The sequence below is a fragment of the Callithrix jacchus genome, chromosome 3 (genome assembly GCF_049354715.1).
Source record: "Callithrix jacchus isolate 240 chromosome 3, calJac240_pri, whole genome shotgun sequence".
Classification (NCBI taxonomy): domain Eukaryota; kingdom Metazoa; phylum Chordata; class Mammalia; order Primates; family Cebidae; genus Callithrix; species Callithrix jacchus.
Genome location: NC_133504.1, coordinates 16,854,229 through 16,881,126, shown reverse-complemented (window position 1 = coordinate 16,881,126; position 26,898 = coordinate 16,854,229). Strand labels below are relative to the sequence as shown.

General features: G+C 33.8%; 1 protein-coding gene across 2 annotated transcripts in view; it reads right to left on the bottom strand.

Moving 5' to 3' along the window:
* The window catches only part of FBXO8 (F-box protein 8), a 45,813-nt gene that overhangs the window by 6,551 nt on the left and 12,364 nt on the right, over positions 1-26,898 (bottom strand). Inside the window, exons 2-4 of one of the 2 annotated variants that reach the window (XM_035292613.3) lie at positions 25,154-25,251; positions 18,983-19,319; positions 16,787-16,913 (exon numbers count right to left, since the gene is read on the bottom strand). In XM_035292613.3, the coding sequence (XP_035148504.1) occupies positions 16,787-16,913; positions 18,983-19,311 (456 nt within the window). In that variant the 5' untranslated portion in view covers positions 19,312-19,319; positions 25,154-25,251. The remainder of the gene's footprint in view (positions 1-16,786; positions 16,914-18,982; positions 19,320-25,153; positions 25,252-26,898) is intronic. The other variant, XM_008992443.5, reaches the window with a different exon arrangement.

Sequence of the window (26,898 nt, the reverse complement as noted above, 5' to 3'; positions counted from 1 at the left end):
AAATCACAAAAATACATTGTTAGCCATATTCTGTTTTATGAAAAACACATTTTGAGAATCTTATATCTAATCTGAGTTCTCCCAAATCAATCAAATACATAAGAGCAGGCAAAAGCACAAAGAATTTTAAATCCAATCCTGAAAATTGGGAACACGGTTTGAAATAAGCCAACTCTGTTGGTTTTATGAGGAAAAGAGGCATCAGATTCAGGCCTGGGATTCCTTTGGAGAGGAAGGTTACTTTCAAAGTGCTTACAAAGTGGATGGTAAAGGAATAACAAATAGAAAAAACATGAGACCAGATTATAACTGTCTCTAATAAGCAAGCTGAAAGTCATCCAAATTCTTATCTTTTTATATATTAGGTAGGTGTGAAAGTGATTGCGGTTTCTGCCATTAAAAGTAATGTCCAACCAACCTACAATTAAATACAAAAAAAACCCCATAAAACAGCATGAGGTCTGTTGAATAACTATACATTTGTTTGGTAAGTGGTATAAGCCTTTTAAAAAATAATTAGAAGAATGGTACAGAGAAACTCCTAGACCACATAGCATATCAGTGATTAGTCAGGACTAACTGAGCGGTGTGTAATGTGCATGCATGTCTGTGCAGTGTCTCACATGCGAAGGAAATCATCAGTCCATATTAATATATATGTAGTATTCTGAAAAAGAAAGATTGTAGCTCAGCATCATCTACATAATTGACTATAAAAGTGTCCAATTTTGGGTGCCACATTTTATGAGGCACATTGACAAATTAGTAGGACTTACCTGGATAAAGGAAATCAAGGCCTGGTGAGATTGTTGAAGGGTGTAGAATTCATGTTATGTAAGAAAGAGCTGAGGAATGTAGGAGTATTAGGCCAGAGAAGACATACTTAGGAAAGAAGAAAAGATTAAGACTTTAGGATATGTAAAAGGCTGTGTCACAAGGACAAAGGAAAAGATGTGTGTGGTTGGAGTAAAGATACTAAGCTCTTTTGGGGGGCTATGGATCCTGTTGGGTACTAGGTAAGTTATAGAACTTCTTCCCAGAAAAATGCACATAAACATTTTGTAAAACAGAAATCAACTTCCATCTAAGGACTGCAGGTTACAAATTCCTATCCTAGATGAATACAGAAGTAAAGTAAGGGAATGTCAATTATAGGCAGACAGGTTAGTACCACATAAGAAAGTGCATGCTTGTAACTTCAGCTGAGCTGTTCAAATATCAATCATTTCTTTGCTTGCTTAATTTTTTTTTTTATATTTTAAAAATAAGATTAAGCTTCAAACTTAGAACTACTTAAATTTAAATGTTTAATTCTTATATATTTTAACTCCCATTTCCAACTCTGTTCAACTTTTAGAATTATCTAAATTGCTACAGTTACAATGTAGTTCCTTTTTTTTGCATGTCGGGAGGATTCTAAGATAGTTTTGTTGGATAACTCTGAGCTGAATCATGATGGTGTCAGTCTTATCATGGGCTAAAACCATGATGATTCACCTCAGAGCTATCTCCAAGCATAGAGATAAGCTCTTGTCAGGTGAAAGGAAACTACTGGCCAAATATATTAAAAAAAAATAGTTTTAAAGAATAATTACAGTGGGTAAATAAAATTCCTCTTATGAAAACAGATATTAAGCCACATATTTCTTGGCAAAATAACAAATGGTAAATAATGTTCATGCTACTAATTATAAATTTCCTAGTAATTTAATTTTTTAACAAAAGTATGCAATTCGTTTTACATTTAGACAGAAAGATGAATGCCTAGAGACTAATTTGTATAACAGATAAATTTACATATGTGCATATTTACATATAAAATGCTTTTTAAAACATGAAATAAACAATACATTATCTACGTCTTATTTTTCTTTTTATTACTTTTTTTTGGCAGTCATCTTTGACTATCTACATCTTATTTTTAAAATATGTTAAACACAAGGTGTGATATGCAAGGTACTCAGTGATAGACACTGAGCAGTGTAAGAGAGTTTTGTCCTAAGAAAATTTAAAGTTTATCTGTGGCAACGAGACACATACATAACCATCTAGAATACACACATGTGTCAAGGTATATCAATAATATATGGCAGTAGAAAAAACCCTAAACGAATGCTTATGAAAAATAAGTGTTTCAGTAGTTCAATGAAAGGCAAAATCACTATGGGATAGGACGTTTGGATAAAGTTTCGTGCTAGAGATTAGACTGAAGGAATGTAAGGGGTTTAGATAGCTCTGAATGAGGGGAACACTGGAGAAGAATGTTCCAGTTAATACTGTATTATATAAGCAAAAGTAATATAAAAATTTTAAAGACTATTTTTAGGAAAGGGGAAGTATTTTGGGTGTGAGATCAAGTCTACAACCAGATTATGACAGTGACAGAAATAGGACTGAATTTTAGGGTAAGAAGTTTATTCTCTATCCTAAATCTAACTGGAAGCCTCTGAACGCTTTAAATCTGATGAAGCAATGGGCTGCAATGTCAATCTGGCAGGATCATAAAGAAAAATAATGAAAGAAAAATTAGATAGTAGGCTATTCAGCAGAGCACCCACTGAAGAAATAAAAATAGATAGTAGGCTATATATGTCCAGGTCTGAACATATTAAAAAGCACTAGAAATATGCTATGTATATGATAATAACTTGATAAATATGCTGGCTATCAAGCAAGCGACAATGAAGAGTGAAAGACAGTTGATGCTTCTGGCTTAGATGAAGAGGGAAATGACTGACAGAAAAATGTTGGATACGTCAAAAATAAAGCCATAGAAGGGTGCTGATTTGAAGAAAACAGTGATGTTTTCTTTCTAAAAGAAACAGCTTTTAGAAATGTTCAATTTTCAGTGATGACAGTTATAACTAGAAAGGCATAGTAGGCAGTTGGTAATGAAATAGGATATATTTTAAAAGTGAGGGTTGAAGATATAGGTTCAGTATCTTGGATAAGAAGGATCAGTAAGGGAGTAGTTAATGAAGAGAAGGACAGAATTACAAACACTGCGGAGGCCAAAAGCCTTTGAGTTAAAGAAAAGGGTGTCTAGTGCAATTACAAGTATGATGGAAAGAGCATCACTTTTAGAAGGCCAAACCATGGCTCTGCCACTTAATGATGATATGAACACAACAACTGACTCAATCTTCCTGAGCCTCAGTTTCCTAATCAGTAAAAATCTTAGCGAGCTAAGTGCATAGCAAAAGGAACAAAGCTAGTTTTCTTTTTCTTTCAGATAGCTCAAGGAGACTAAAATAGGAAGAGGGCACCGAGTTTGGTGACTGGGAGGAAAGGAAGAAGTGACTTTCAAGAGGTCTCTTTTCACACAGTTGCAGAGGCTGCAATATAAGAAGCAAACGAAGAAATGAGCTCAAGGTAAAAAAAGCTGAGTATTGTTCACTCACTTGAAAAATACATTAGTACAAAGGAGGAAAAAATACATGGCAAAATTAAAGGAAAAGAAGAGAAAATAATTTTTTTCATGATAATTTCGACCGACTCATGTTAGAAGACAAAAAGAGAGAGTTAATGGAGACAGGAAAAGACTGATGTGCAGGAGATTTTGCTGGGGGCAGCAAAGATAGCAGGGGGAAGGTCTGAAAATGCTGCTGGAGTTTTAATGATTAGGTGGGGGACAGCACAGTAGTACTGGTTCAGAGACAGCTACAGTAAGAAAGTAAAAAACAGAAAACAAAGAACATGCTGGTTTCCTTCTTAGAGAAGACTATCTGGGAAGCATTGGAAAAGAGAGGGCTAATTTGGATCCCTGGGCAAAATGGTGAAGATTTCTGTCAACGATGATGCATGGTACGACTGGGAATTAATTCACCAGGAATAAACTCAAGGAGTGCCAAACAGCAATGAGAATCTAGGTGAACCTAACGTGAATTCAACCCATCTCTTGATAAGGTTAACCAAAATCTACCATACGAATCTTCAGAACCAGTAAATATATACTTGGGAGCAGAGTGAATTCTAGAAAATTAGACATGCAAAGCCAAATGAAAAAGTACTGACTATTGGTACTGAAAGTACTGGCTACTGGCACAGACACCTGGCATAAACACTGTGTAACAGTTAGTATCAATATAAGTTACATAATGTATTGTTTTGGTTTATTGGTGTCACTAATAAAACAAGACTGTCACATACTAGGAAGAACCCTTAATTTTTTTCACAAAAAACAACTTAGTAAAGAAATTTAGAAAAAAATTTGATTTAGTAAGTTTTGTTCAATTTTGTCCTTGTATATGATGTAAAATCTAGTATAATGGTGACTACTTTTCAGGTAATAAAACTGTCCTTAGACCATTATATAATAGAAAGCCAAGTGGACACTACATTTAATTTTCTTTAAAAAAAAAAAAAACATTTGGCTGGGCACAGTGGCTCACGCCTGTAAATCCCAGCACTTTGGGAGGCCGAGGTGGGTGGGTCACGAGGTCAAGAGATCGAGACCATCCTGGTCAACATGGTGAAACCCCGTCTCTACTAAAAATACAAAAAATTAGCTGGGCATGGTGGTGCATGCCTGTAATCCCAGCTACTCAGGAGGCTAAGGCAGGAGAATTGCCTGAACTCAGGAGGCAGAGGCTACAGTGAGCCAAGATCGTACCATTGCACTCCAGCCTGGGTAACAAGAGCGAACCTCTGTCTCAAAAAAAAAAAAAAAAAAAAAAAAAATTTTGAAGACTTTAAAAAATAATAACCCTTAAACAAATAGTTCAATCTAGATTTCTAACTTTTCTTTCAATATGATAACCAACATACTATTTTTCAAGTATACATTTTAAGCACAATGAAATTAACTAAATATATTATTTTTCAAGTATACATTTGACCACAGTGAAATTTAAACTGAAATGTAACATATACAAACTAAAGGTAATGCAAAAAATTAAGTGATACAATATATGTTATGAATAGTAAAAAATAATTGGCACATCTGCAGGTCAAATGGGAACATTCCCATTGTTTTGTCTGAAAATAGCAGCAGCAATGCTTAGATGACTGCTCTGATACTATTTCTTCTTTTCTACAGTGTTTCAAGAATTGCTAAGGTAAATGTAAAATATATCAATTTTTATCAGTCCAGAAGTTTTCACTCTCCCTTTACTCAGAGAAAACGTGTGCTCTATAGTTAAGGAAGGGTGGGCCCCAAAGAATGTGAATAGTTGAGAATAATTGATCTGAGGATATTTATTTTTCAAATAAGAAATCAACACCTTGCTTTTTAGCTCCAGTAAAATAAGTGTAAAAGATTTCTTAATTAGTAAGTTTAAGATTAGGTGTCCATGTTTTTATCCTGTCATTTCATTTCATTCTACTCACTAAATTTTGTAATGTTTTCTGCCTTCTGTAATTTTCCATGTCCTTCTATGTTTAACGGTGACCTTGAGCACATACATAACAGAAATGTTACACACTGCTTTTATCATTAAGTTGCCTATAAATATTACAATAGTTATTCCTAATACAGTCACTAGATTCAAAGACTAAAGTAAAAACTATGCCCAGATTTAAAAAGTTGTCCTAGATAGAAAGATTATGAGAACTAAGTATTCCTCTCACTGGGGAACCCATAACTGGGCTATTCACTGGCATGCTCTGTGCTACACGGAACAAAGAGGAAAAGGGGCAATGAAAAATTGAGAAATAAATGCAAAGATAGTTTTCATGTCAGTTTTAAGCCTGAATAGCAGATTTCAGTCTCCTCTCTTCCAGAGAACAGAGAGCACACACTATCCACACTGAAGTGGGAGAATTAACAGTTGTGAAGAGACAGTGCCAGTATCCTGCAGCCAGTTCTCTCTGATAGTTATGAAACATAATACCATATTTTGTCTAGAGGACAATGAAGAGTCATATTATTCAGTTTTGATTTTACATTTACCTTTCATATAATATGAAACCAGTTTATGTATAAACACTTTGAATTGGCAAAGATTTCAGATAGAACAATTTATGGAAGACTTTTCAACATATTAAAGGGCAGGATGCCGAGGAATTGCTAAAGACAGAGACACAGACATCTGAAATTATTTGTAGTTAAAATATACCAACAGAAAATCTCACATAGAAGAGGGATAGTTTAAGAAAAATCTAAATTAAAATAAAAATTCCCTCCAAGAGAGTCCAGGGAAAACAGAGAGGAGTTATAGGACAGATCTTTCTGCTTATTTTTCCAAGAGAGAAAAAGCAATGACAAACAAAATAACGTAACCTAATATCTAAAGTTTTAAGTAATCAAAAGTCCCTACTAATTAGTTCTAATAGTCTCAAACAGAAAAAGAACCACATCTGTGAATTCTAATATCCCCCAAAAGAATCACATCTGCGACTTGGATGAATCAATATAAGAAAGTATTTCCTAAATAATAAATTACTACTATCAATTAAGCATAACAATTGTTATTATAATTATTATTGAAAAAGTTGCTGGTAGCTGAGTCAAGCTTCTTGGAAAAGTCCCCTCTATATCTAACCTGTCTCTATATCAGAAAAAGAAAGCATTCTAATCAAAATATGGAGACAGAACTATTAGGTTATGATTAATATCTGAAACTAATGAGAAAGTGACACATTTAACAATGATGTTAGCTAATTTAGAATTCTTGCTTTATAAAAATCACATACAAATACTGGATTTGCAATATGTATATATATAACTATTTAAATGACTAATGCATAAATACTAGTTTCATCATATTACCTAGATTTTAATATGTACATTTATAAATATATTTTAACAGCTCTGAAACAGTGCTAAAGTAAATAACATTAAAAAAAAGGTCTTACTAAGAGACAAGCACAGAAGCAAGCTGGGACTTCCATGGTAGTTTCACTGCCAGCACATGTATACACCTAATCATGATGTAAGTATCTGTTCATCCTGCCAACATTGCAGCCAAGACATATATTTCAATTTTAACATAACTCTGGACCCCTAATTACTGCTTAAATGTCAAAAAGATTAAACTCAGCAGCACTACTGAAACAAAATGTTACTGTATATGCAAAAGATTGCATATATGTGTCTGCAATTACCATTTTAGACAAAGGGTATCATTTAAAGCTATGAGAAATCGAGGTGATCAGTACATATATCACGAAGAGCCATTAGTCAGGTGTCATACAGTTATCTATTAGAATCTGAAAGTTCCAGAGGAGGAAGAACCCCAAGGCCTAGAACAGCGCCTTGTTTTTGGTATTGTAAGTTGTCGTAGTTGCACCTTTAGTGTAAATATACAGTTACAGTTGGGTGAACACTTACAAGCATGTTTAACATGTCTTATTTCATTTAATCTTCACAAGAACACTATGTTGTAAGTACTGTTATTGTCCCCACTTTACAGAAGGGGAAACTGAAGCACAAGGGTTAAATAACTTGCTCAGAGTCAACATCACATAAATTAAAAGTGGTAGAGACTCTTAATAAATATTCATTGAATGAGTATTTGAATCGATGTGTACAAAGCTTACAGCTGACTTTCAAGAGATGTTGTAAACTCTTGAGGATTATATAATTCAACCAGAGGAAAAATACAAAAACAACCCCTTTCCAAAAAATCTATAAGTTGGATCAAATATGTAAGGTAGATAAAACCCCAGCGCACTTTGAAATACTTCAAGTTATGACTTCTCAAATGTCAGAGTCACAATCCAAATAATCAAAGGTAGCACATCACTTTGATGCTACATTTAACTGCTAATGACCAAAAAAGATTTACAGAAATCTTAGGAATTTTGTTATAAAGAAGGCATCTCTTTAAAAACTTTACGATATACAAGCAGAAAATGTTATATAGTTTAATGGATAAATGTACACTACAGTTAGCTGGTTTAAGAAATGCTCTTAAGGTAGTGTTTCCTTCATACTCCCATATTTCAAAAACTGTAAGTTGATTGATGTCTTACAATTGATGACATTCAAGAATTGAGGAAATATTATCCTTTGGATTTCTTATACAAAACTCATATTTTGAAGTAACATCTGCTAGTAATAACAATTGCTAAATTCATGAAAGACATGTAGGCTCTAGAGGCAAACACCTTGGACATTAGAGCTGAGAACTTAAATCTAGAAAGTGATATAAAGTTTCACTAAACTGTGATTCCCATTGGATAAGGAAAAATATTTGGGAGATATCGAGGGGGTCAGGTAGCGATTGATAAGGAAATAAAAAGCAAACAGATATTTCTTTGAAATGCACTTAAAATATTCAATGTACCACTGCAAAGTCTCTAGTTACATTTATTTAAATTGCTAACAAAAGTAAAATTCAAATAAAAAATTGTTCATTTTAGCATATATTTTATTAGAAATTTTAAAATGTGTCCTATGATCAAGACATTATTCACTAATTTCAGCTTTTACCCTAGACAATTCACACTCAATAACACAGCAAATTAGTAGCTCACATAGCACACTGAAGAAAACAAGAGCAAAATATGTCAGGTGGTTTGATTGATGAATAAACTATGGAATACTTTAAGGCCTGAATCTCTTTTTCAACTAGATGAAGATTAAAAGAGGGCCTGGGAAATTTGTCTTTCTTTGAAGTTTCTGAAAGATTTATTCCGAGTCCACAAACCTCCTCTAGGAACTAATTCTAAACCACTGGAAGACAAGGGACAAGAAGGGTGGCTGGGACAGAGTATGGTGATGGCAAGGTGTAAACTAAAGTTGTCATAAAAGACAAAGGGTAAAGTTACCCTCTTAACCATAAAATCATCTGATGGATCAGATTAAAAAGAGCTGGATGGATAAATACACACATAAACACATACATATCCACACATACCACATTACTCTCAAAAAAAGAAAATGATCTCCAGTTCAGCACCATTTGACTAATTGTAACTAGTCAAATGAAGGTATTAACTTGCCTAGGCAGAGGAGGAGGGTATTTAGTGTCTGAGAGACATAATTTTTCACTTTGACTCTAATGCTGATCAAGGGAAGGAGCTTGCCATGAACCCTGGCATTTTAGCTCCTGCGGGAAAACAATTCTTACAGATGGGTTAGCTAGTTAAGCCACATTTGGTGAGGAACTCCTCTCACTGTCACCTACCTTCTTTTGCCCTGATTAAATTTCCTTCAGCAAATTTGGAGATAAATTGACCTGCTACTGATAGTTAGCAATGTCTGTTTGTTTGTGAAACAGAATCTTGCTTTGTCAACCAGGCTGCAGTACAATGGCATGATCATGGCTCACTGAAGCCTCAACTTCCTGGACTCAAGTGATTCTCCCACCTCAGGCTTCTAAGTAGCTGGGACTCCAGACACATGCTACCATACCTGGTTAATTTCTGTACTTTCTGGAGAGACCAGGTTTTACCATGTTGCCCAGGCTGGTCTAAAACTCCTGGGCTCAAGCGATCCACCCATCTTGGTCTCCTAAAATGCTGGGATTACAGGTATGAGCCACTGTACCCAACTAGGAATGTTTATTTTTAAAAAATTTGCATTGAGGGTTACATCTCAAACTCCTAAGAGTTTGGATAATAATAATAGCAACAATACGTCAGGATGATTTTGGTTATAAATAACAGGAGACCCAGTTCAAAAAAAGGGGGCTATATTTACTTAAAAAATAATACTACTTTGCATAACAAGAAGTTCCAAACAAATATGACTCCAGGTTGTCAGGCTCACAGACAACATCTCAGATCCAATTCTTTCTTTCCAGTCTGCTATTCTTGGTAGGGTAACTAATAACCCTCATGGCTACCAGATGGCTGCACATGGTCTTGTCATTACATTCTTAAATACCAATGCCTAGAGGTGTACATGATGCCTGTGCTCGTGCATGTGAGCATGCACATACAATACTACTTTGTTTTGTCTTTTTAAAATCTAAAAAATAGGCTAGGTATGATGATTCATGCTTGTAATCCCAGCACTTTAGGAGGCTGAGGCAGGTGGATCACTTGAGGCCAGGAGTTCCAGACTAGCCCGGGTAACATGGTGAAACCCTGTCTCTACTAAAAAAAAAAAAAGATTAGTCAGGTATGGTGGTGTACATCTGTAATTCCAGCTACTTCAGAAGTTGAGGCAAAGAATCACCTGAACCCGGGTGGTGGAGACTGCAGTGAGCTGAGATCGTACCACTGCACTCTAGGCTGGGCAACAGAGTGAGACTCTGTCTCAAGAAAAAAAATCAAAATAAAAAACCAAAAAATAATCTTTCTCTACATACACCTTTTCCAACCTCATGAGTCAGAGTAGATTACATGGATGCCATAAAAGCCAAAGGGAATGCAGTCTGGAGTAATCCATATTCAACTCTGGAGCCTCGGAATGCAGCCAGCCACACAACTGGTTGAGGTGCCTTCCCTAGTGAGAAGCCTAAATGGTAGGTTATAAGCCTTGCCTGAATAGGCCCAATGTAATTTTTAAAAAATTACTTTTACCATAGGATATAGTAGCATTAGAAAGAACCCCAAGAGATCTCTTGAGTTCCACCTATATCCTTTTCTTTTGACACTCTGGATAGTATTATTTCCCTCTGGTTATTAGGCTTAACCACTTCAACCACAGCCTAACTACCTCCCTTCATATCCCTGCTCTTCCTTTTTAACATTTTGATGTGTTTGTTTAGCAGTAGGAAGACCTAAAATGGCAAGAAGGTAGGGTCAGCTACAAATTCAAATTGTTGTGCCACTGGTGCCAATGTTCCTCCTTTAGATACTAAGGCCTTTAACCCAGAAGATACCAGAATAAGGAAGGCTGAAACACACATTTTTTAAGTGGATCACCAGTTAAAATAAGTGTTACAGATGCTTGGATGCCTTAACAAAGGCCATTTCCCTTTTTTCATTTCTTCTAGCATCTTAGCTGCAGTTGTTGAATTATAAGTCTAAGCCAATCATGTAAGCTTTCTATTCTATTCTCCAGTGCTCTAGGGGTGTTTGTATGACTCAGTTATGTTCTACAAGAAATGAGTAGAAGCACGTTGAAGGCTTCTGAAAAAGACTGTTCTCCCTAGTAAGTATAAGGAATATGAAAACTTTTTCTGCTTCTCTTTCTTCGCATTGGGGGCACTGTCATAAGGGAAGTGGTATTTTGAGCTGTGGTAGGCATCTTGCTATCAAGGGAGAATGAAAGTCCACACACCATGGGCCTACCATGAGATCATCATCTCACTAAAATAACTGGGACCTGCCTCCAGGCCGCTTTAGAAGTAAACAAATGTAAAGGGTTTAAGTCACAGTTTAGGTTCTCTGTTCATTGCAGCCAAAAACATCTTAGCTGATGCATACAGGGAGAAGTGGGTACTGAAAGAAGCCCATCATAAAATGTGGAACATGCTGAGCTGAGTAGCATTATGTAGAGTGCTGAGGACTCAATTTTTCCTACCTAGATTTTAGTTTATATCACAGCCAAGAATTAGAATTCTGAGTTTATTTTTCTCTTTCTTTATACTATCAGGTATTGTTTGAAGTATGTGTGTCTTACTGTCAATCTGGCTAACATTCTACTACCTATAAGTTTATTCCTGAGAGATTCACTTTCAGTAGAAAAATAAAGTCAAATTTCTAGTTGTATAGAACTAAGGGTAAAACTCAAAAGGTAGTACCTTTTCCAAATTAAAAACTATCTTAGTGGCCTGTCAGCCTTCATTAGCAAAACCTCTGTATTGCAGGAGGTACTAAGATTTAAGAGTTAGTACAGAGAATGAGATATCAAGGAAATAATGAGGCATGGTCTGTTAGTTACAAATTATTTGACACAGATACTTATATCAATGTGTACAGGCAGTTATTTGAATTCAATATTGCTTACAGGTTTATTATCTTACCCTTATTGCCCAAAGTAACACTTCCCTTTCCAAATCAGATGGTAATCAAAATATAAAATGGAAAAATCTCTCAGTCTGTCAAGACTCAGTTCAACTTTCAGGATTTTTTTGTTTGTTTGTTTTGTAGTAAGTACTATCAGACCAAAGGAAAGAAAACAATAACAGACCCACAGATTTTGATGAGAGAAGATTACATCAGATAATTGTAGGTGAACAACAGGGTATTTCAACCATTCTAAAAAATTTATTTACACACAGTAAGATTACAGATAATCTATACTAGGTTATCTCAAAGTGTAAAAAGCATCCTGGAATGCTTTTACCTTCCACCCCCTAAAAAAGAACACCAAGTCAAACAAAACTGGATATATATTGTATACAACATCTCCCCTGTTAGATAGTCACAATGTGCATCAGAGTAAAAGTTAATCTGTAAATAAGCCAACTAATCACAATCTATCATGTTTAAATTAGACTTAAGACTTCCTATTTAACTGTGTATTCCCAAAGAATGCATTTGGGAAATGCTTATTGGTACATTCTAATAATACCCATAAAGGATTTCATTCCCTAGGAATAAAAATTAAAGTTATTTTTCACCAGCATTGCTATGCTATGAAGTAATGGTAATGACCATTTTGTTGCTGCATATTGGAGCAAAAGTCATTAACATATATCTGAGATACCATTCATAAAAACTGAATATATATTCCTGAAATGGTTTCTATAACAGAGAACTACAAATTTCCTGTTCATACTTTAGCTGGTCTAATAACAAAAGCAATACGTTATCTTGAAAATAAGTTGTGTATTCATTTTTATCTAAAACATGTGGATAGGTTAAATTTACAATATTTTATAATATATTCAAGATCTATTTAGTAAAATGCATAAAATTTATGCATGTGGATATTTCTGTGTGAATAACAAAAAAATATGCTTAGTCGTTAAATAAAAAACTTTTGTTATCTGACCCCAATGAGGATATTTAAAACAAAAAACTGTTTAAAAACACATTTACACAAAAATAAGCCTGTATGAAAGTTAAACCAGTTCATGACTAATTTTTCAGATTCTAAATTTAAAAATAACTATATCAAAAACGTTTTAATTACTATACATTGGAGTGTGACGAATATAGTTTACTGGTTATTAAATAAAATTATTACACTCAGCAAGTGGAATAAAATTGACACACACAACTTGTACATGCAGGGAAAATACAACTTAATGTAAACAGATGGTTTTCAGCACATTCCTTTACTAGAATGTGGACACCTGCCACAAAGTACACAAGCTCATGCACAAGATCAAGACGTTACATACAGCTGAGATCACAACGTCATGCATAGTACAACAGCGTGCTAGATTATCGTACCACAAACTGTGCAGATGTTCTCCCCCACCCCATGAGCCACTGCCAGCAGCTGCTGTAGAGTTTGGTTACCCATATCCGTGACATGAACGGTGTCCTTTGGAGAATCTTGTTCCCTGTGGCTGTAAGTATTCTTATTTTTATAATATTTTAATGATGCTCGCTATGAAAAATGTTAAGTACAATACTGGAAATTATGGAAAAGCAGACTTTTTACAATACTAGGCAATTATACACATCTTATCTCAGGTACTTGCAATAAACATCACATATTTAAACATATCATCAAAAATAATTTACTGCTCAGAGTTAAATGAACCCAAAATATGTCTGATGACAGTGCTCCAGTAAGTGGGGAAAAGGACAACAAAATACAATCTCGAAAAAGTACCACCTAATTTTGAGCACTCAAACAACACGGCAAGAGTCATTTTAAAGTCTGGTTAAAGTATGACTCATAGAGATAAGTGCTATATAAGAACATTTATTAGGCTAGCTCTTTCACTTACATGATTTCAATTTTGAAGACGTGACTTGGTAAACAATTAGCCAAGTTTACATTATTTATGTTAGTCAATGAAAGAAATACAGAATATAGTCATTGAAATACCTCCCCTCATTTCTCTGAACCTATTAAGTATATAGCAATGTCCTTTTTTCCCTAAATATTTCCTAAGTGTATTCTGATAAAGACAGCATTCTCTTTTGCTATTATGTAACACCTACAAAATTACATGTTCATAAAAGCACAGAATCAGAATTTTGGAACCATGAGATATGTTGAGTGGCTCAGCTCTATGCCTCTTGACAGTATTATATGGCCCTTTTAGAAAGGTAAATTCAGTGCTTCTGGAATGTTCCAGAGTATCTTTAAATCAGGCCAGGGAGTGAAAAAAAAAAAAAAAAAAGAGAAGAAAATACAGCCAACTCTCAATAACAATGGAAGGTAGGATAGATAAGTAAAATTTGAAGATGTAAACATCTTATTTTAATAACTTGAATCCCCTCTCTTAACAAACATTTGGCTTGTAATTTTAAAAAAATTTATGTCAGATATAAAAAGAACTTGAATTATAGCTCTTTTCTCTGCCCCCTCTCCAAACACTCTAGAGGAGGTACTAACAAGAACTGTATAGTCTGATATTTGTAGCTGCAAAGATTAAAACCTATTTTTACATTTAGCTTTTCCCAATTAGATATTTGAACCTATACATATATTAGTAAATGAGGATCCATGTATATTTTCATCTTTGTGTAAAAATGATTGCTTTATAATTTGTTTAAAAATTGGCATTCTTTCAGCAAGGAATGACTACTTACCATAATCAGTATCAGTAGCTACATCCAACTTTTCTGATTTTGTAACAATCTACAACTTAGTACTTACCAGGTTACATTTCCCTTAGAATGTAACATTTAAAAGTGATATGAACTGAAGATGACAGTTTTTACTCAACAGCAAAATAATTTATGACAGGAGCCAGCACGCCTTAATCAGATGGGCATAAGACTGGGGCTGACAACAGCTGCCTCTCCTGATTCTTACGTACTGTACAGTAAAACACTGTACCATTCTGCCTCAGTTTTACTCCAGCAATCATCATTCAATTACCTCAAAAGACTGATGCAAAATATATACCTTTATTATGATCATGATCATTGAGACAGGTCTCACTCTCACAGCTTACTGCACTCTTGACCTCTGGGGCTACGTATCTTTATTACGATTATCATCGAGACAGGGCCTATCTCACAGCTTACTGCACACTTGACTGCTGGGGCTCAAGTGATCCTCCTACCTCAGCCTCCCGAGTAGCTGGGACCACAGGCATGCACCACAATGCTAGCTAATTTTTTATTTTATGTGGTGACAGGACCTCTCTATATTGCCCAGGCTGGTCTCAAACTCTTATGCTCAAGTGATCTGCCCACCCCAGCCTCCTAGAGTGCTGGGATTATAGGCGTGAGCCATCAGATCTGGCCTGCAACATAATCATCATATGAACTGTTTTAATTAGCAACAAATAATATTTAAGTCTAAATAAAGAATTAAGAATAAAAAGTCTCTAAAAGTATGCCATATTTGAATATGTATGTGGAACAGAATCTCTTGTAAGAGCAGGTATGCCACAGTGCAAGATCAAAAAAATGACATTCTTATGTTGCCATATGTTTACATGGAAGATTACTGGGACTTGACCAAAAACAGGCGAAAACAAGTATATTTTATAATAAAAGACATAAGAAAATATGTGTGATAAGGGGACAAGTAATGACATTTAAATTTATGGTAAATAGTTTATCCATTTATTTGCCTTTCTGAGAATGATCGTTAGATTCTAAAAAGCAATATTATATTATTGGTAAATGTGTAATTTGAACTTCGTAGAAATCATTCTAATTTCATTAATGTATCAGTTTGCTATTCATTGACAGTTATACCTCTTTAAATAGTGATGAAAGGAAAGAAACACCTGAATTTAAATATTATACCTGGCTTTACAATATATATACTTTGCTATATTTCTGATACATAACTGATAAGAAGGATAACAGTAAATCTTTGCAATGGGATTTTATTTTAAATTTATGTACCATAAAAATTTAACAAAAAAAAACAATATATAATAAGTAAAAATCAATTGATTAAAAAATGATATCATTGGTATTATGATATGCATACTTACAAAATTGGTATTTTTGTTTAAGACTCAAATATTTTACATAGGAGAAACATTTCCCTAATTGTAACAGAAGTTAAGGTAACTTTAGAAAATATTTGGCTACATGATTTAAACTGTCCTTAATACCGTGACAACAAATAAAAAGAAAGTTGGTTTTGAAAATTAGGTAAATTAAAATAATGCTGCCAATTAAATTTTTCTACAAAAGAATAATGCACCCAAAAGTAGTAGTTCTGTCTGCTGTATAATTTTGACTTAGATTTCTAAGAATAAATCTGTAAACATTTAAACATTTTCCAGGACATAGTAAAATAAGAAGAGGGGAAAAAATAAATCAGTGAAAAAGTTGTTTTTACATTTTGATCAGTATTACATGTTATGTTAAGAAATAATTAAATAATTAATACAAAATTCTTTAATTTTATAACAGAACCTATAAATAGTTCCTGTGTCAACATGGACTTATACTGTTAAAGGCATTATTTGAAGACATCGTTTTGATTTGTCAGAAACTAGAACAACATCCTCAGTGATTACCTTTGATAAAAGTAACATCACTACTAATGAAAAACAATAAACAGAAAAAACTGCTACAGATAAAACCTGATGAACACTGTTCTTATTATCAAATTTTTGTGCTCTCTACTTATAATATACTAATATTGTAATCAGGTCAGTAGAGGTCTGAACATATATTATGGATGTTGCTATACAAAGTGAGCAGGTAGAAAGGCTAGAACGTGACATGGTAAGGTGAAGAAAAATGACTATATCACATAGCAATACTTTAAAATACTGGTTTTCTCAGTGATTAAAAAAGCATGTTCAATGACTTGTTATTTTCCCTGCTAGTTTATCATACTGGAAAGCTGCAGCAAGATAGTAATAAAGTTCACTGTATACAAATATTCAAGTTCTTCACTAACCTCATCTGGGTTGGCATTAAAGGTGAGGCTGCCTTCATCCAGCTGCATATACAATTTTCTAAAAGAAAATCCTAAAGGTGGGTTCTTATTGTATATAGAACAGTGACCCCAAGTGGATTTGCACAACCTGTTAAATCAGAAAATGAGACAAGAAAATATTACTATATTTAATTTCCTAAGTTAAACATGCAAACACATGAAAAAATGGTAACAGGAAATAATATAAAATTGAATTTTATAGCTCTAAAGTTTAAAATTTTAAGTTTGTACTTGTTTTCTATTTGTTTACTAGAGTATGATTGATGCCTTAAATTTGGCAACTTTGACAGCATCTAATAAATGTGAAATACAAAGATTAATACTATTCATGAGTACTATCTGAAGTTAAATATAAACTTCATAATAATAGTAACAATAGCTAACATTTACTGAGTACTTACTAGATGTCAGACGCTATTTTAAGTATTTTAATTATATTAGTTTGCCTAATCTTCACAACAATCCTATGATGTTGGTGGTACAGATAAGAAACACAGAGACAAAACAGTTGCCCAAGATCATATGACTAATATGTATAGATGCAGGACTTCAACCCAATGAGTCTTAATCCAGAGCTTGCAATATTAACCAAGAATCTGAATAGGATTTATTAAGTACTGTGTACACCACTGTGAAATAAAACTAAACGGGAGGAAAAGATTGCTGGGCAGGGAAACAACTTTTGTTTTTCAAACAATATACATGTTACAACAGACAAATTAAATATAGGAAGTGTTTTTAATGCCACAACTTCACTACATTCATCAAGCTGTGATGTTAAATATATCTGTTTTTAAGATACTGCTTCAAAAACATTGGTTCCTTACTATCAGAGTGATACATTATTGTTTAGAAATTCTGTAAAACCCAAAATACTAACAGTTCATATCTCAAAACACACTGCAGATTGGGATAGCTGTTTCTAACTCTTTACAGAGGCAATATCTACTGGTTATTTGAAAGCCAAAGTTTTATTATAATGCCTGAAAATTCTGGATATATGCCAAAGCTTAAATATAAATGTATTATTTTAGAGATAGAGAATACTGAAATTATATTGATACAATTATAATGAGTCTTTGTCTCAAAATTTTCTGATTTGTTGTATATTCAAAATCACCTGCTACTTGCTGAGACAAATGAAACTGTTTCTTCCTTCATTATTAATTTCTGCCTCAAATTTCCTTTTTTTTTTAAACACACAAAGTACAGGGCAACAAGAGAAAGTTACTGTCTGAGCACATAACATCAAAAATTGTGAGGACAAGGGGGGTCAAACATCTGAGTTAATATGAGAATATCCTATTAGCAGTTGATTTATACTACTGTATTATTTTTACCAACCAAGTAAAATCATTGACTCAAAACTGTAAGTATAAAAAATTATTTAGAATATTATCAATATTTTTTCAGTCTCTTTAATCCCAATATAACTCAAAACTAGAGTTTTAGTACTAAGTTATATGAAAACCAGAGGACTTCCCAACATCAAAGTATTCAACTTTGAATACACCCAAAGTTGAAATAAAAACTAAGCCAGTATTTAATTTCAAATAGAAGCAATTTATTACTAAGAAAGAAAATCCAATTATTATAAAAATAGGCATAATTATGGCAAACATTTCTTTCACAAATGAACAATTCAGATTTGAACCCCAAATGGAGAATACATTCTGACTGACTTCAGGTAAAAATAGAAATTAAACTTTTAAAAGAGTTCAAATCAAGAAACAGAAATAAAGTTACTGAGGAATACTAAAATGTAGAAGAGAGATTATAAAGAATAAGCCAGTTTAAAAGTACTTCCATTTCCTCTTATAATTACATAATTAAAAAATTAACTGTTATTTAAAGACTCCTTATTAATAGAATTTCCTCTCACTACATAGTAGTGTCATAGTTTTCACTATGACAAACGAATACAAGAATAACAAGATATAACTGTAGTTATTATTCTATTTTCTGTTGTCCACCTTTTCACAATATCAAATTTGACTGTGATGCTAACTGCATATTTTTCCAGGTTTTAATAAGGAGTAACTCCAAGTAAAAGCCCAAGTTTAAACAAAATATTCCATAATATATATTATAAAAAGAACATTTAAGCATGATGATGTTTAGAGATACCTGAATTCAACATTGGTCGGTTTAACTTACCCTTGCCAGAGAAGTTCATCATTCGCGAGGTCCTGCCAAACACATGAAGCCAAGCAAAGGTCAGTTGCATTCAGGTAGGACAAGATGGTAAAGCTTAGCTCAGGAGGCAACATTTCCAAATTAATGAATCCTTCCTGTTCTTTAGATTTCCTTGCCTTCAAAAGATGATATATGTCAATGCCTCCTTGGACTTGTTTACGATGACTGGTGTTAGAAATGTTGTTTGCAGCCATCCTCCTGCTCTGCTCTCTGGTGAGGTAGCCTTGCTCACTGTAGCCTTCTTGTTGTAGCTGCTGGTTTCTGACCACTCTCCACAGCCCTTGACCCATCTGCAAGCCTGGGAAAAAGCCAGAATGTAATAAGGGTAACGTTTTAAAAGTAACCCGTTTTCCCCAGTGGTATAACAAAATTGACATGAAGCATTCATTTATCAGAATTAAAACTCCTCATTAAAATCTATTAAAACCAGTAATATATTACAAAGAATAGTGGGAACATTAAAGTGCAAATTTTGATAGGCAAAGTTTCAGAACTACTTAGTTCGATCATCACCTTTACCCCAGTTTACTAACTACTTTTAAAGTCAATAGGTGACATAATCATTTTTCACGTGGTAAGATTTAAAAATTACTGATGTCCTTAATACTCTTACAAATTATAATTATGTGGACTTATGGGCTAGTATTAAATACAGCTCTGATTAGAGCACAGACTTTAGTTAAAAGGCCTCCAGACCCTGCTTTTTATCACAATTCAGTCTAAGCTAAGCTAGCCCCTTTTAACCAAACTCCCAGATGCGTAACAGCTGGGAAACAGGCTTTTAGTTTAATTCTTGCCAGTCTACACTTATGTTGTAGACTGTAATAAAATGTAACATAGGCCCTGAAGTCTAATTCAGAAACCTTATAAATTAGACACCTAGAAATCCATGATAAATAGCTCAGTAATAGTCGACTATTTCATTTTGTTGTTGCCTTAAATTAAAAATTAAAATTTACACGAATTTTCTAATTCTTCTTCACAAATCCCTACGGATTCTCAGAGGTTCCTGGGAAGAAGTACCAAAAGAAGGCATGCTCCTGTGCCTCCGCCACAATCTGACCTCCCACCACAGCATTTTACATTTGTCTGTAACATATATTGACTTCCTTGTATACAAATGTATTAGAAAATTCCTAGATCTAGATTCGGCATTGCCTTTAAATAGCTTTTCCGGGGCAAATGAAGTCATTGAGAACAACTAAATCAGAATTTTTAACAAACACAAATAATTACTTTCATGATCTCTTTTTCAAGCAAAATATTTTTGTTTTATCAACTCAAGTTGACTACTAATACCTGTGGGTGTTTCAAAAACTTGGAAAAGATACTGACTTTCTCATAAAATCATTAAAATAGTCAAACAATTTTTATAGCATGATCTGAACTTCAACTATGGTGGTGTTTTAATTAACTGTTTAAAATAAAGACTAACAAAAACAAAGGCAAAAACCCCAAAAGACAAAAAGCAACCCAACCCAACTATTATAAAATAAGAAATAATTTGAAAATTGAGTGGAACTTCAAAGAATGTCAAAGATACTATTATTTTAGTATTCAAAAAGGTATAATTCATGAATTTATTGACTAAATCATTGGCTATTGTTTGGGTAATGGCCACTAAATTAGGTCATCTGTTGATTTAAACAGAAAAAATAGTCTGGGATAATTTTTAACCCCACCTGAAATTGCACTTCTTGGAATCCCAGCAGCTTAAACTATAAAGGTATGGCGGGGAGTTACAAAGAGAAGAAAGACATTAATAATTTTAAAATGTGGGAATATTTGTTTTTGAAAAGAAGGCACAAAAGATAACCTTTCTCTCCCTACTACACATACCCACCATGGTATTTCTTCCTAAATCAGTGGTTAAGCTATACAGATAAAATTCTTTAAAAAACACAGACTATCAAGAAAATAAAAAGACAAGCCACAGACCAGGAAAAATGTTTGCAAAACACATATAAGATAAATGAACTTGATATCCAAAATATGCAAAGAACACTTAAACCTCAGCAATAAGAATATAATCCACTTTAAAAAATAATCAAAAGATCTGAATAGATACTTCACCAAAAAAAATATACAAAGGGCAAATAAGCATATGAAAAGAGGTTCAACATGATATGTTATGAGGCAATTGAAAATAAAATGACAATGAGGTACTACTACACACCCATGAAAAGAGTATATCCAAACCAGTGACGATACCAAATGCTGGCAAGGATGTAGGAATGCAAATGATACAGCCACTTTAGAAGACAGGTAGTTTCTTTAAAAATTATACATACTTTATATGATTCAGCATTAGCACTCCACGGCATTTACCTAAATAAGATGAAAGCTTATATTCACACAAAAGTCTACATGTGAACGTTTAAAGCAGGTTTAGTAATTAATTTTCAAAACTTGTAAGCAACTATGATGTTCTTCATCATGTGAATGTGTAAATTAGCTGTGGTACAGTATATCTACACAGTGGAAAACTAGCACTAAACAGAAATGAGCTAAGCAATGAAAAGACATGAAGGAAATGTAAGTGCCTATTATTAATGTTAAATAAAAGAAGGAAACCTAAAAATGTTCTTTACTGTATGATTCTAAGACATTCTGGAAAAGGCAGAACTATGAATATAGTAGAAATGATTATGTACAAAAAATAGAGAATGTCAACAAAAATCTATAAGTTTTGTACTTTGTTTAATGTTTAAATGTGCCATGTCACAGTACAACATAAGTACAACTTAATTTGGACACATATTGAACATTTTAAGTCTACTAATCATCAAGAAAAGTATTTTATTTTCACCATGGCTATTCTTCTGTTTAACTCAACAAGAAAATATCTAGAAATCATGTTAACTGCTAGGCTCACCCAGCACAGCTGTTAAATAATTAAATTTATTCTTCTCTTTTGTTTTTGTACCACCAAAAGTAAATTATCAAACATGGTAACTGCAGTATCTGAAGTCTCAATATTTAAAGCATTTATTAACAACTTCAGTCTACTTTCCTACAGAATCTTTCTAGTGGCATATGGTTAAGCAGCTGCTGCTACTCTTAGGCCTGTTGCTAGGAAACAAAGATTCAGGGTGATTTCCCTAGGCTCTGGACTTTAATGGGGATCACTTAAACTGAGCACTGGATAATATGACTCAGAAAGCATCCAGCAGGTAGAAAGAGGTAAAGCCAGCAGCTGGTTCTTTATAATAATGGTAATAATAATAATAATAGTGGGGAAGTTGGAGGGTTGAGGCTTATGTATAGATAGAGAAAAAAACTGCAAGATTATACCTCATTTTTTGTATTCCTACTGCTAAACCATACTGCAAATTGTCCCCTTGGGACTTTCGTTTCCCTTTAAAGCAGTTATTGATCCTGGGTAAAAACACAGTAATGATAAAGCACTCTGAGAAAGAGTAACATCATGAGTTTAGCATTTGGAGAAAGAAAAGGGAGTCTGTAGTGTTCTGTTCCCATTCCCTATCTTTCTTAGGATAATAGGGAGTGAAACATGGATGTAACTGTCAGAAAAGTGATAAAACTCTCAAAATGACATGACATCTATTGTGTAAATGAAGCAAGTCATGGAGGGAGTACAGTAGTATGGGTCTAGAAGTCAGACAGACCTGAGTTTAAATCCTGACTTTATTAGTTATTACTTACAGAACTGTGGGGAAGTTACTTGACTATTCTGAGCTTTAGTTTCTTCATGTACAATGTAAAAAAAAAAAAATAATAATATCTACAGTTCAAAAGCTGTTGTGTTAAATAAGATAATCTACATAAAATTCATTTTATGGCTAACAGTCAATACACATTAGATATTACTTTGACAAGCATGTTTTATCAAGTGAAAATAAGCACTTGATAAAACTTATTTGATGATACTTCAACTGCTCTGATGTCCTGCCTGTTAAAAAAGCTTATTTGCTCATGTTGCTACTTGTACAGCTTTGTAGGGCCTCTACAAACAATTCACCTCCTTTCGTTATTTCATATTTTGATCATGTTTTTATGTTTTTTTCTTCTTGTAAATGTAATTCTTTTATATCAATGACCCAGGAAAAACAACAAAAAATTCTAAAATACAAAAAAGGCTGTGTTATTATTCACAAAAAATTTTAAAACTCAGCATCCCTGAGAATGGTGCTAACAGTGGTGTCATGAAATAGGTCCTCATGTTATTGTTAATAATCCATCACAATGTGGCTAGGCATGGTGACTCATGCCTGTAATGCCAGCACTTTGAGAGGCTAAGTAAGAGGACTGCTTGAGACCAAGAGTTTAAGACCAGACTGGGCAACACAGACCCCATTTCTACAGAATACAAGTTAGCTAGGTGCGATGGTGCATGCCTGTAGTCCTGACCACTCAGGAGTCTGAGGGAGGAGGATCACTTGAGCTCAAGAGTTTGAGGTTACAGTAAGCTATGATCACAACACTGCACTCCAGCCTGAGTGACAGAGTGAGACCTTGTCTCTAAAAAAAATTAAAACTAAAATTAACAAATAAAAGAAAATCCGTCAATGCTAGCTCTAAAGGAGATGCAGAATGTGAGGCAGTTTCATGCTGGGTCTGTTTAGACTGAACAAATTAAAACTTAATTTTAAAGTATAAAGTCTTTAGCTTTGTCTTACAGTTTTAATAATATCTTGGTATAAAGATTTAAAATTGAAATACAATATTATAAAAGATATAGTACTGTCCTGCCACTTGCAGAAATTGTTTGGTAAAAAAAAAATTCAGCTGCAATGTGAAATCACTGACTACGTAAAAAATTTCAGATTGAAAAAAAAAAAACAACACAAAAGAAGTTTATGTATTTGAAATCACTAGTTTTGGTGTAAATATGGATTCTGTGATGAAACTACAGCTTTATTTGTTCACTCAAAATAGGTAGAGAAAACAGGTATTTCTTTCTTTGAAAAAACATTTACTCTTCTAAGAACATAATTAGTCTATGTTAGTCTACCTCTTATAGAAATAAAAGAAATCCAGTTGCATCTTGTTATTCATGGCAATTATGTTCTATAATGTTTCTGCAAATACCGAATTAGCAATACTGAACCACTGTTCCTAGGAAATTTTGGGGTTACTGTAAGCCTGTGGTCACAATATTTTCATTAACTGATCAATACACAACCTTGTTTTATGTGTGTTTCTGCTGAAGGACATTTAATACATACTGTTAATTCATTAACCATGAACTCAGCGGCACTATAACTCAGGCTCGAATGAGGTTTATCTAACATGTACTTTCTCCATAAGGCACAATACTCAGGAAAACTAGACAACACTTCTGCACTATGCTTAGGGGCCGTTTTAAAGAATAAAATCACTAAGAAAAAGCACAAAAATGTGGAAAATGTGGTATTACATAAGCCACAAAAAAGACACTTGTTAATAATGAGAGCTAAGGTAAGAAGGCAGAGCCTTGCCTTTAATTTCAGCTGTGAATGTGCACCTTGAACAACACATATTTTTCAGGTCTTGTGCATGCTTGCTAAAGACTGCAAAAGCACCAGGAGTACTGTTTTGGGAGATACAAATAAATGTCAGTGAGTAGGCAAATTCACAAAATAATAATGAGAATTAACTGTAAATTAATATGACTCAAGATGTTCCCTGCCTTTTCTTCCAAATTTGAATTTATTTTGTTCAAAGCTTCTTTATCATGTTGAGAGGATCTATAAAATTCTTTCTAAGGAGCTTCAAAATGAAACCAAACATATTTTTTCCTGGTCTACAAAGTAGAAACAGAACTTCATTATTTAGCATCTGAAAGAAGCAAACCAAAATTTCATAATTACTTAGGTCACAGAAGAATTATGCTACCAAAAAATTATCTATAAGATTTCAAAGTTGAAACTCTTCCTTACAGAGGAGACCAAAAACAAACAAACATGGGGGGGAAAACCCCAAAGAAACCATATTCTACATTTTCTCCTATTTGTCAGAATGGTAATGAAATGTGGCAGGTGCAGTGGCTCACGCCTGTAATCCCAGCACTTTGGGGGGCCAAGGTGGGCAGATCACTTGAGGTCAGGCATTCCAGACTGGCCTGTCCAACATGGCGAAACCGCGTCTCTACTAAAAATACCAAAATTAGCTGAGCATTGTGACACATACCTGTAATCTCTGGTACTTGGAAGGCTATGGCTGGAGAATCATTTGAACCCGGGAGGCAGAGGTTGCAGTGAGCTGAGAAGGTGCCACTGCACTCCAGCCTGGGCAACGGAATAAGACTATGTCTTAAAAAAAAAGAATGGCAATAAAGTACTTATAACTGAAGATTCAGACACTATTTGTAAACTTAAATACAAATAATTTCCACAGTAGCTGGGAAGGCATAAATGGAAAGTAATATGATTTTAGAAAGATTCCAGCATTATTAAAAAATAAACAATGCCTTTGAAAGATATTTATCTAGAAGACTGCATAAACTTTCCTACTTGGCTAAAGGTCATTTTATAGAGCAAACAGCCACTATCACCCCTATATGATCTGTTGTACTCACACCGGATAACATTTCAGGAAAGTTACATCTAGGATTAATATGGATATATGGTGTTTTTCTTTCTGCAAAAGCTCTTTTGGTATTACACAGCTTAAATTTAATATGCTAAACTTTAAATTCATTTTTATTCATGTTCATGTTTTAGAAATAGGCTTTAAACCAATATTGGGATAAATATAAATGGTAGTGTATCATCTCATTAACATGACTTGCAATTTGTAAGGTATCAGTTGGACAGGAGATAGACGAAACAATGTTTGGATTCATTTTTGAAAAAATCTTTTAAGGAATTTTTTGGAAAAAATCTCAACCTTGGATGGATTCTTGTAAGATGGAGCATATATATTTATCACCCCTCTCTCCCATAAAATGACAAAGAACATATCAAAAAGGTAGAATCTATACCTAAAAGAAAAGGAAAACAGGATATTCATGAACATGAGATTTCAACATATTTTTCTGCAACATGAAAAGTAGACAGAGGAGTGGTTACTAATGAAAAAGAAGGATAGTCTGGAATCGTATAGAGAGAAAAGCAGAAGCTTATGTATCTTGCATAAACCTTGAGAGGCTTGGAACTCCAAAACATAGGATATGGAAGAGAGAAATTCAGAGTGAAATGAGCAAAAGAATGAGGATATTAACATCTCTGGGTCACTGTTTCCTTCCCTATACAGTAACAATAAAAATATCACCCTTTTATGATTTTTATGAGAATTAAACAATGTATATATGCATATGTAACAATAGACCACAACCTCCCCCCTCAACATATATACATCACGTATCTAGAATGCTTAGGCATGTACCCCAACCCCACTCCCTCACCCAGGCAAATTGAAGAAGCATTTTAGCTAAAGAAATTGAATGACACTAGAGAAAAACTCCCTGCCACCACCCTCCTAACATTTACAATTGGTCCAGCATAAAGGCTGTCAAACCAATCACCTCAAAGCAAGGACCACCAGCGCAATATGGTGCACAAATCTGTAAGTCACTTTTTATTGCCTCAAAGATCCAATGTTCAAGCATTAAAGTGTAGATGAAACACTTGCATAGCAATTACTTGATTTATTTTTCCTGATTTCACCCGGTATCTTGTCAATAAAAGTTAGTTTTAATCTTAATTTAAATAGATATAATTATAAAATCTTGTACTATACATATTACATATTTGAGGCATTTATCTATAGTAGGTACTCATCAAAGTTCTGCTATACACAAATATGGTAAGAAGGTGCATCTTCTTCTCAACTTGTACCTTTTCAGTCTACTTGGAACCCCCTAGGGGCTACCAAGAACCTCCTAAGGCAGTGTTTCTTAAACTTGGATTATGAGTATTCAATGAACAGCAAAT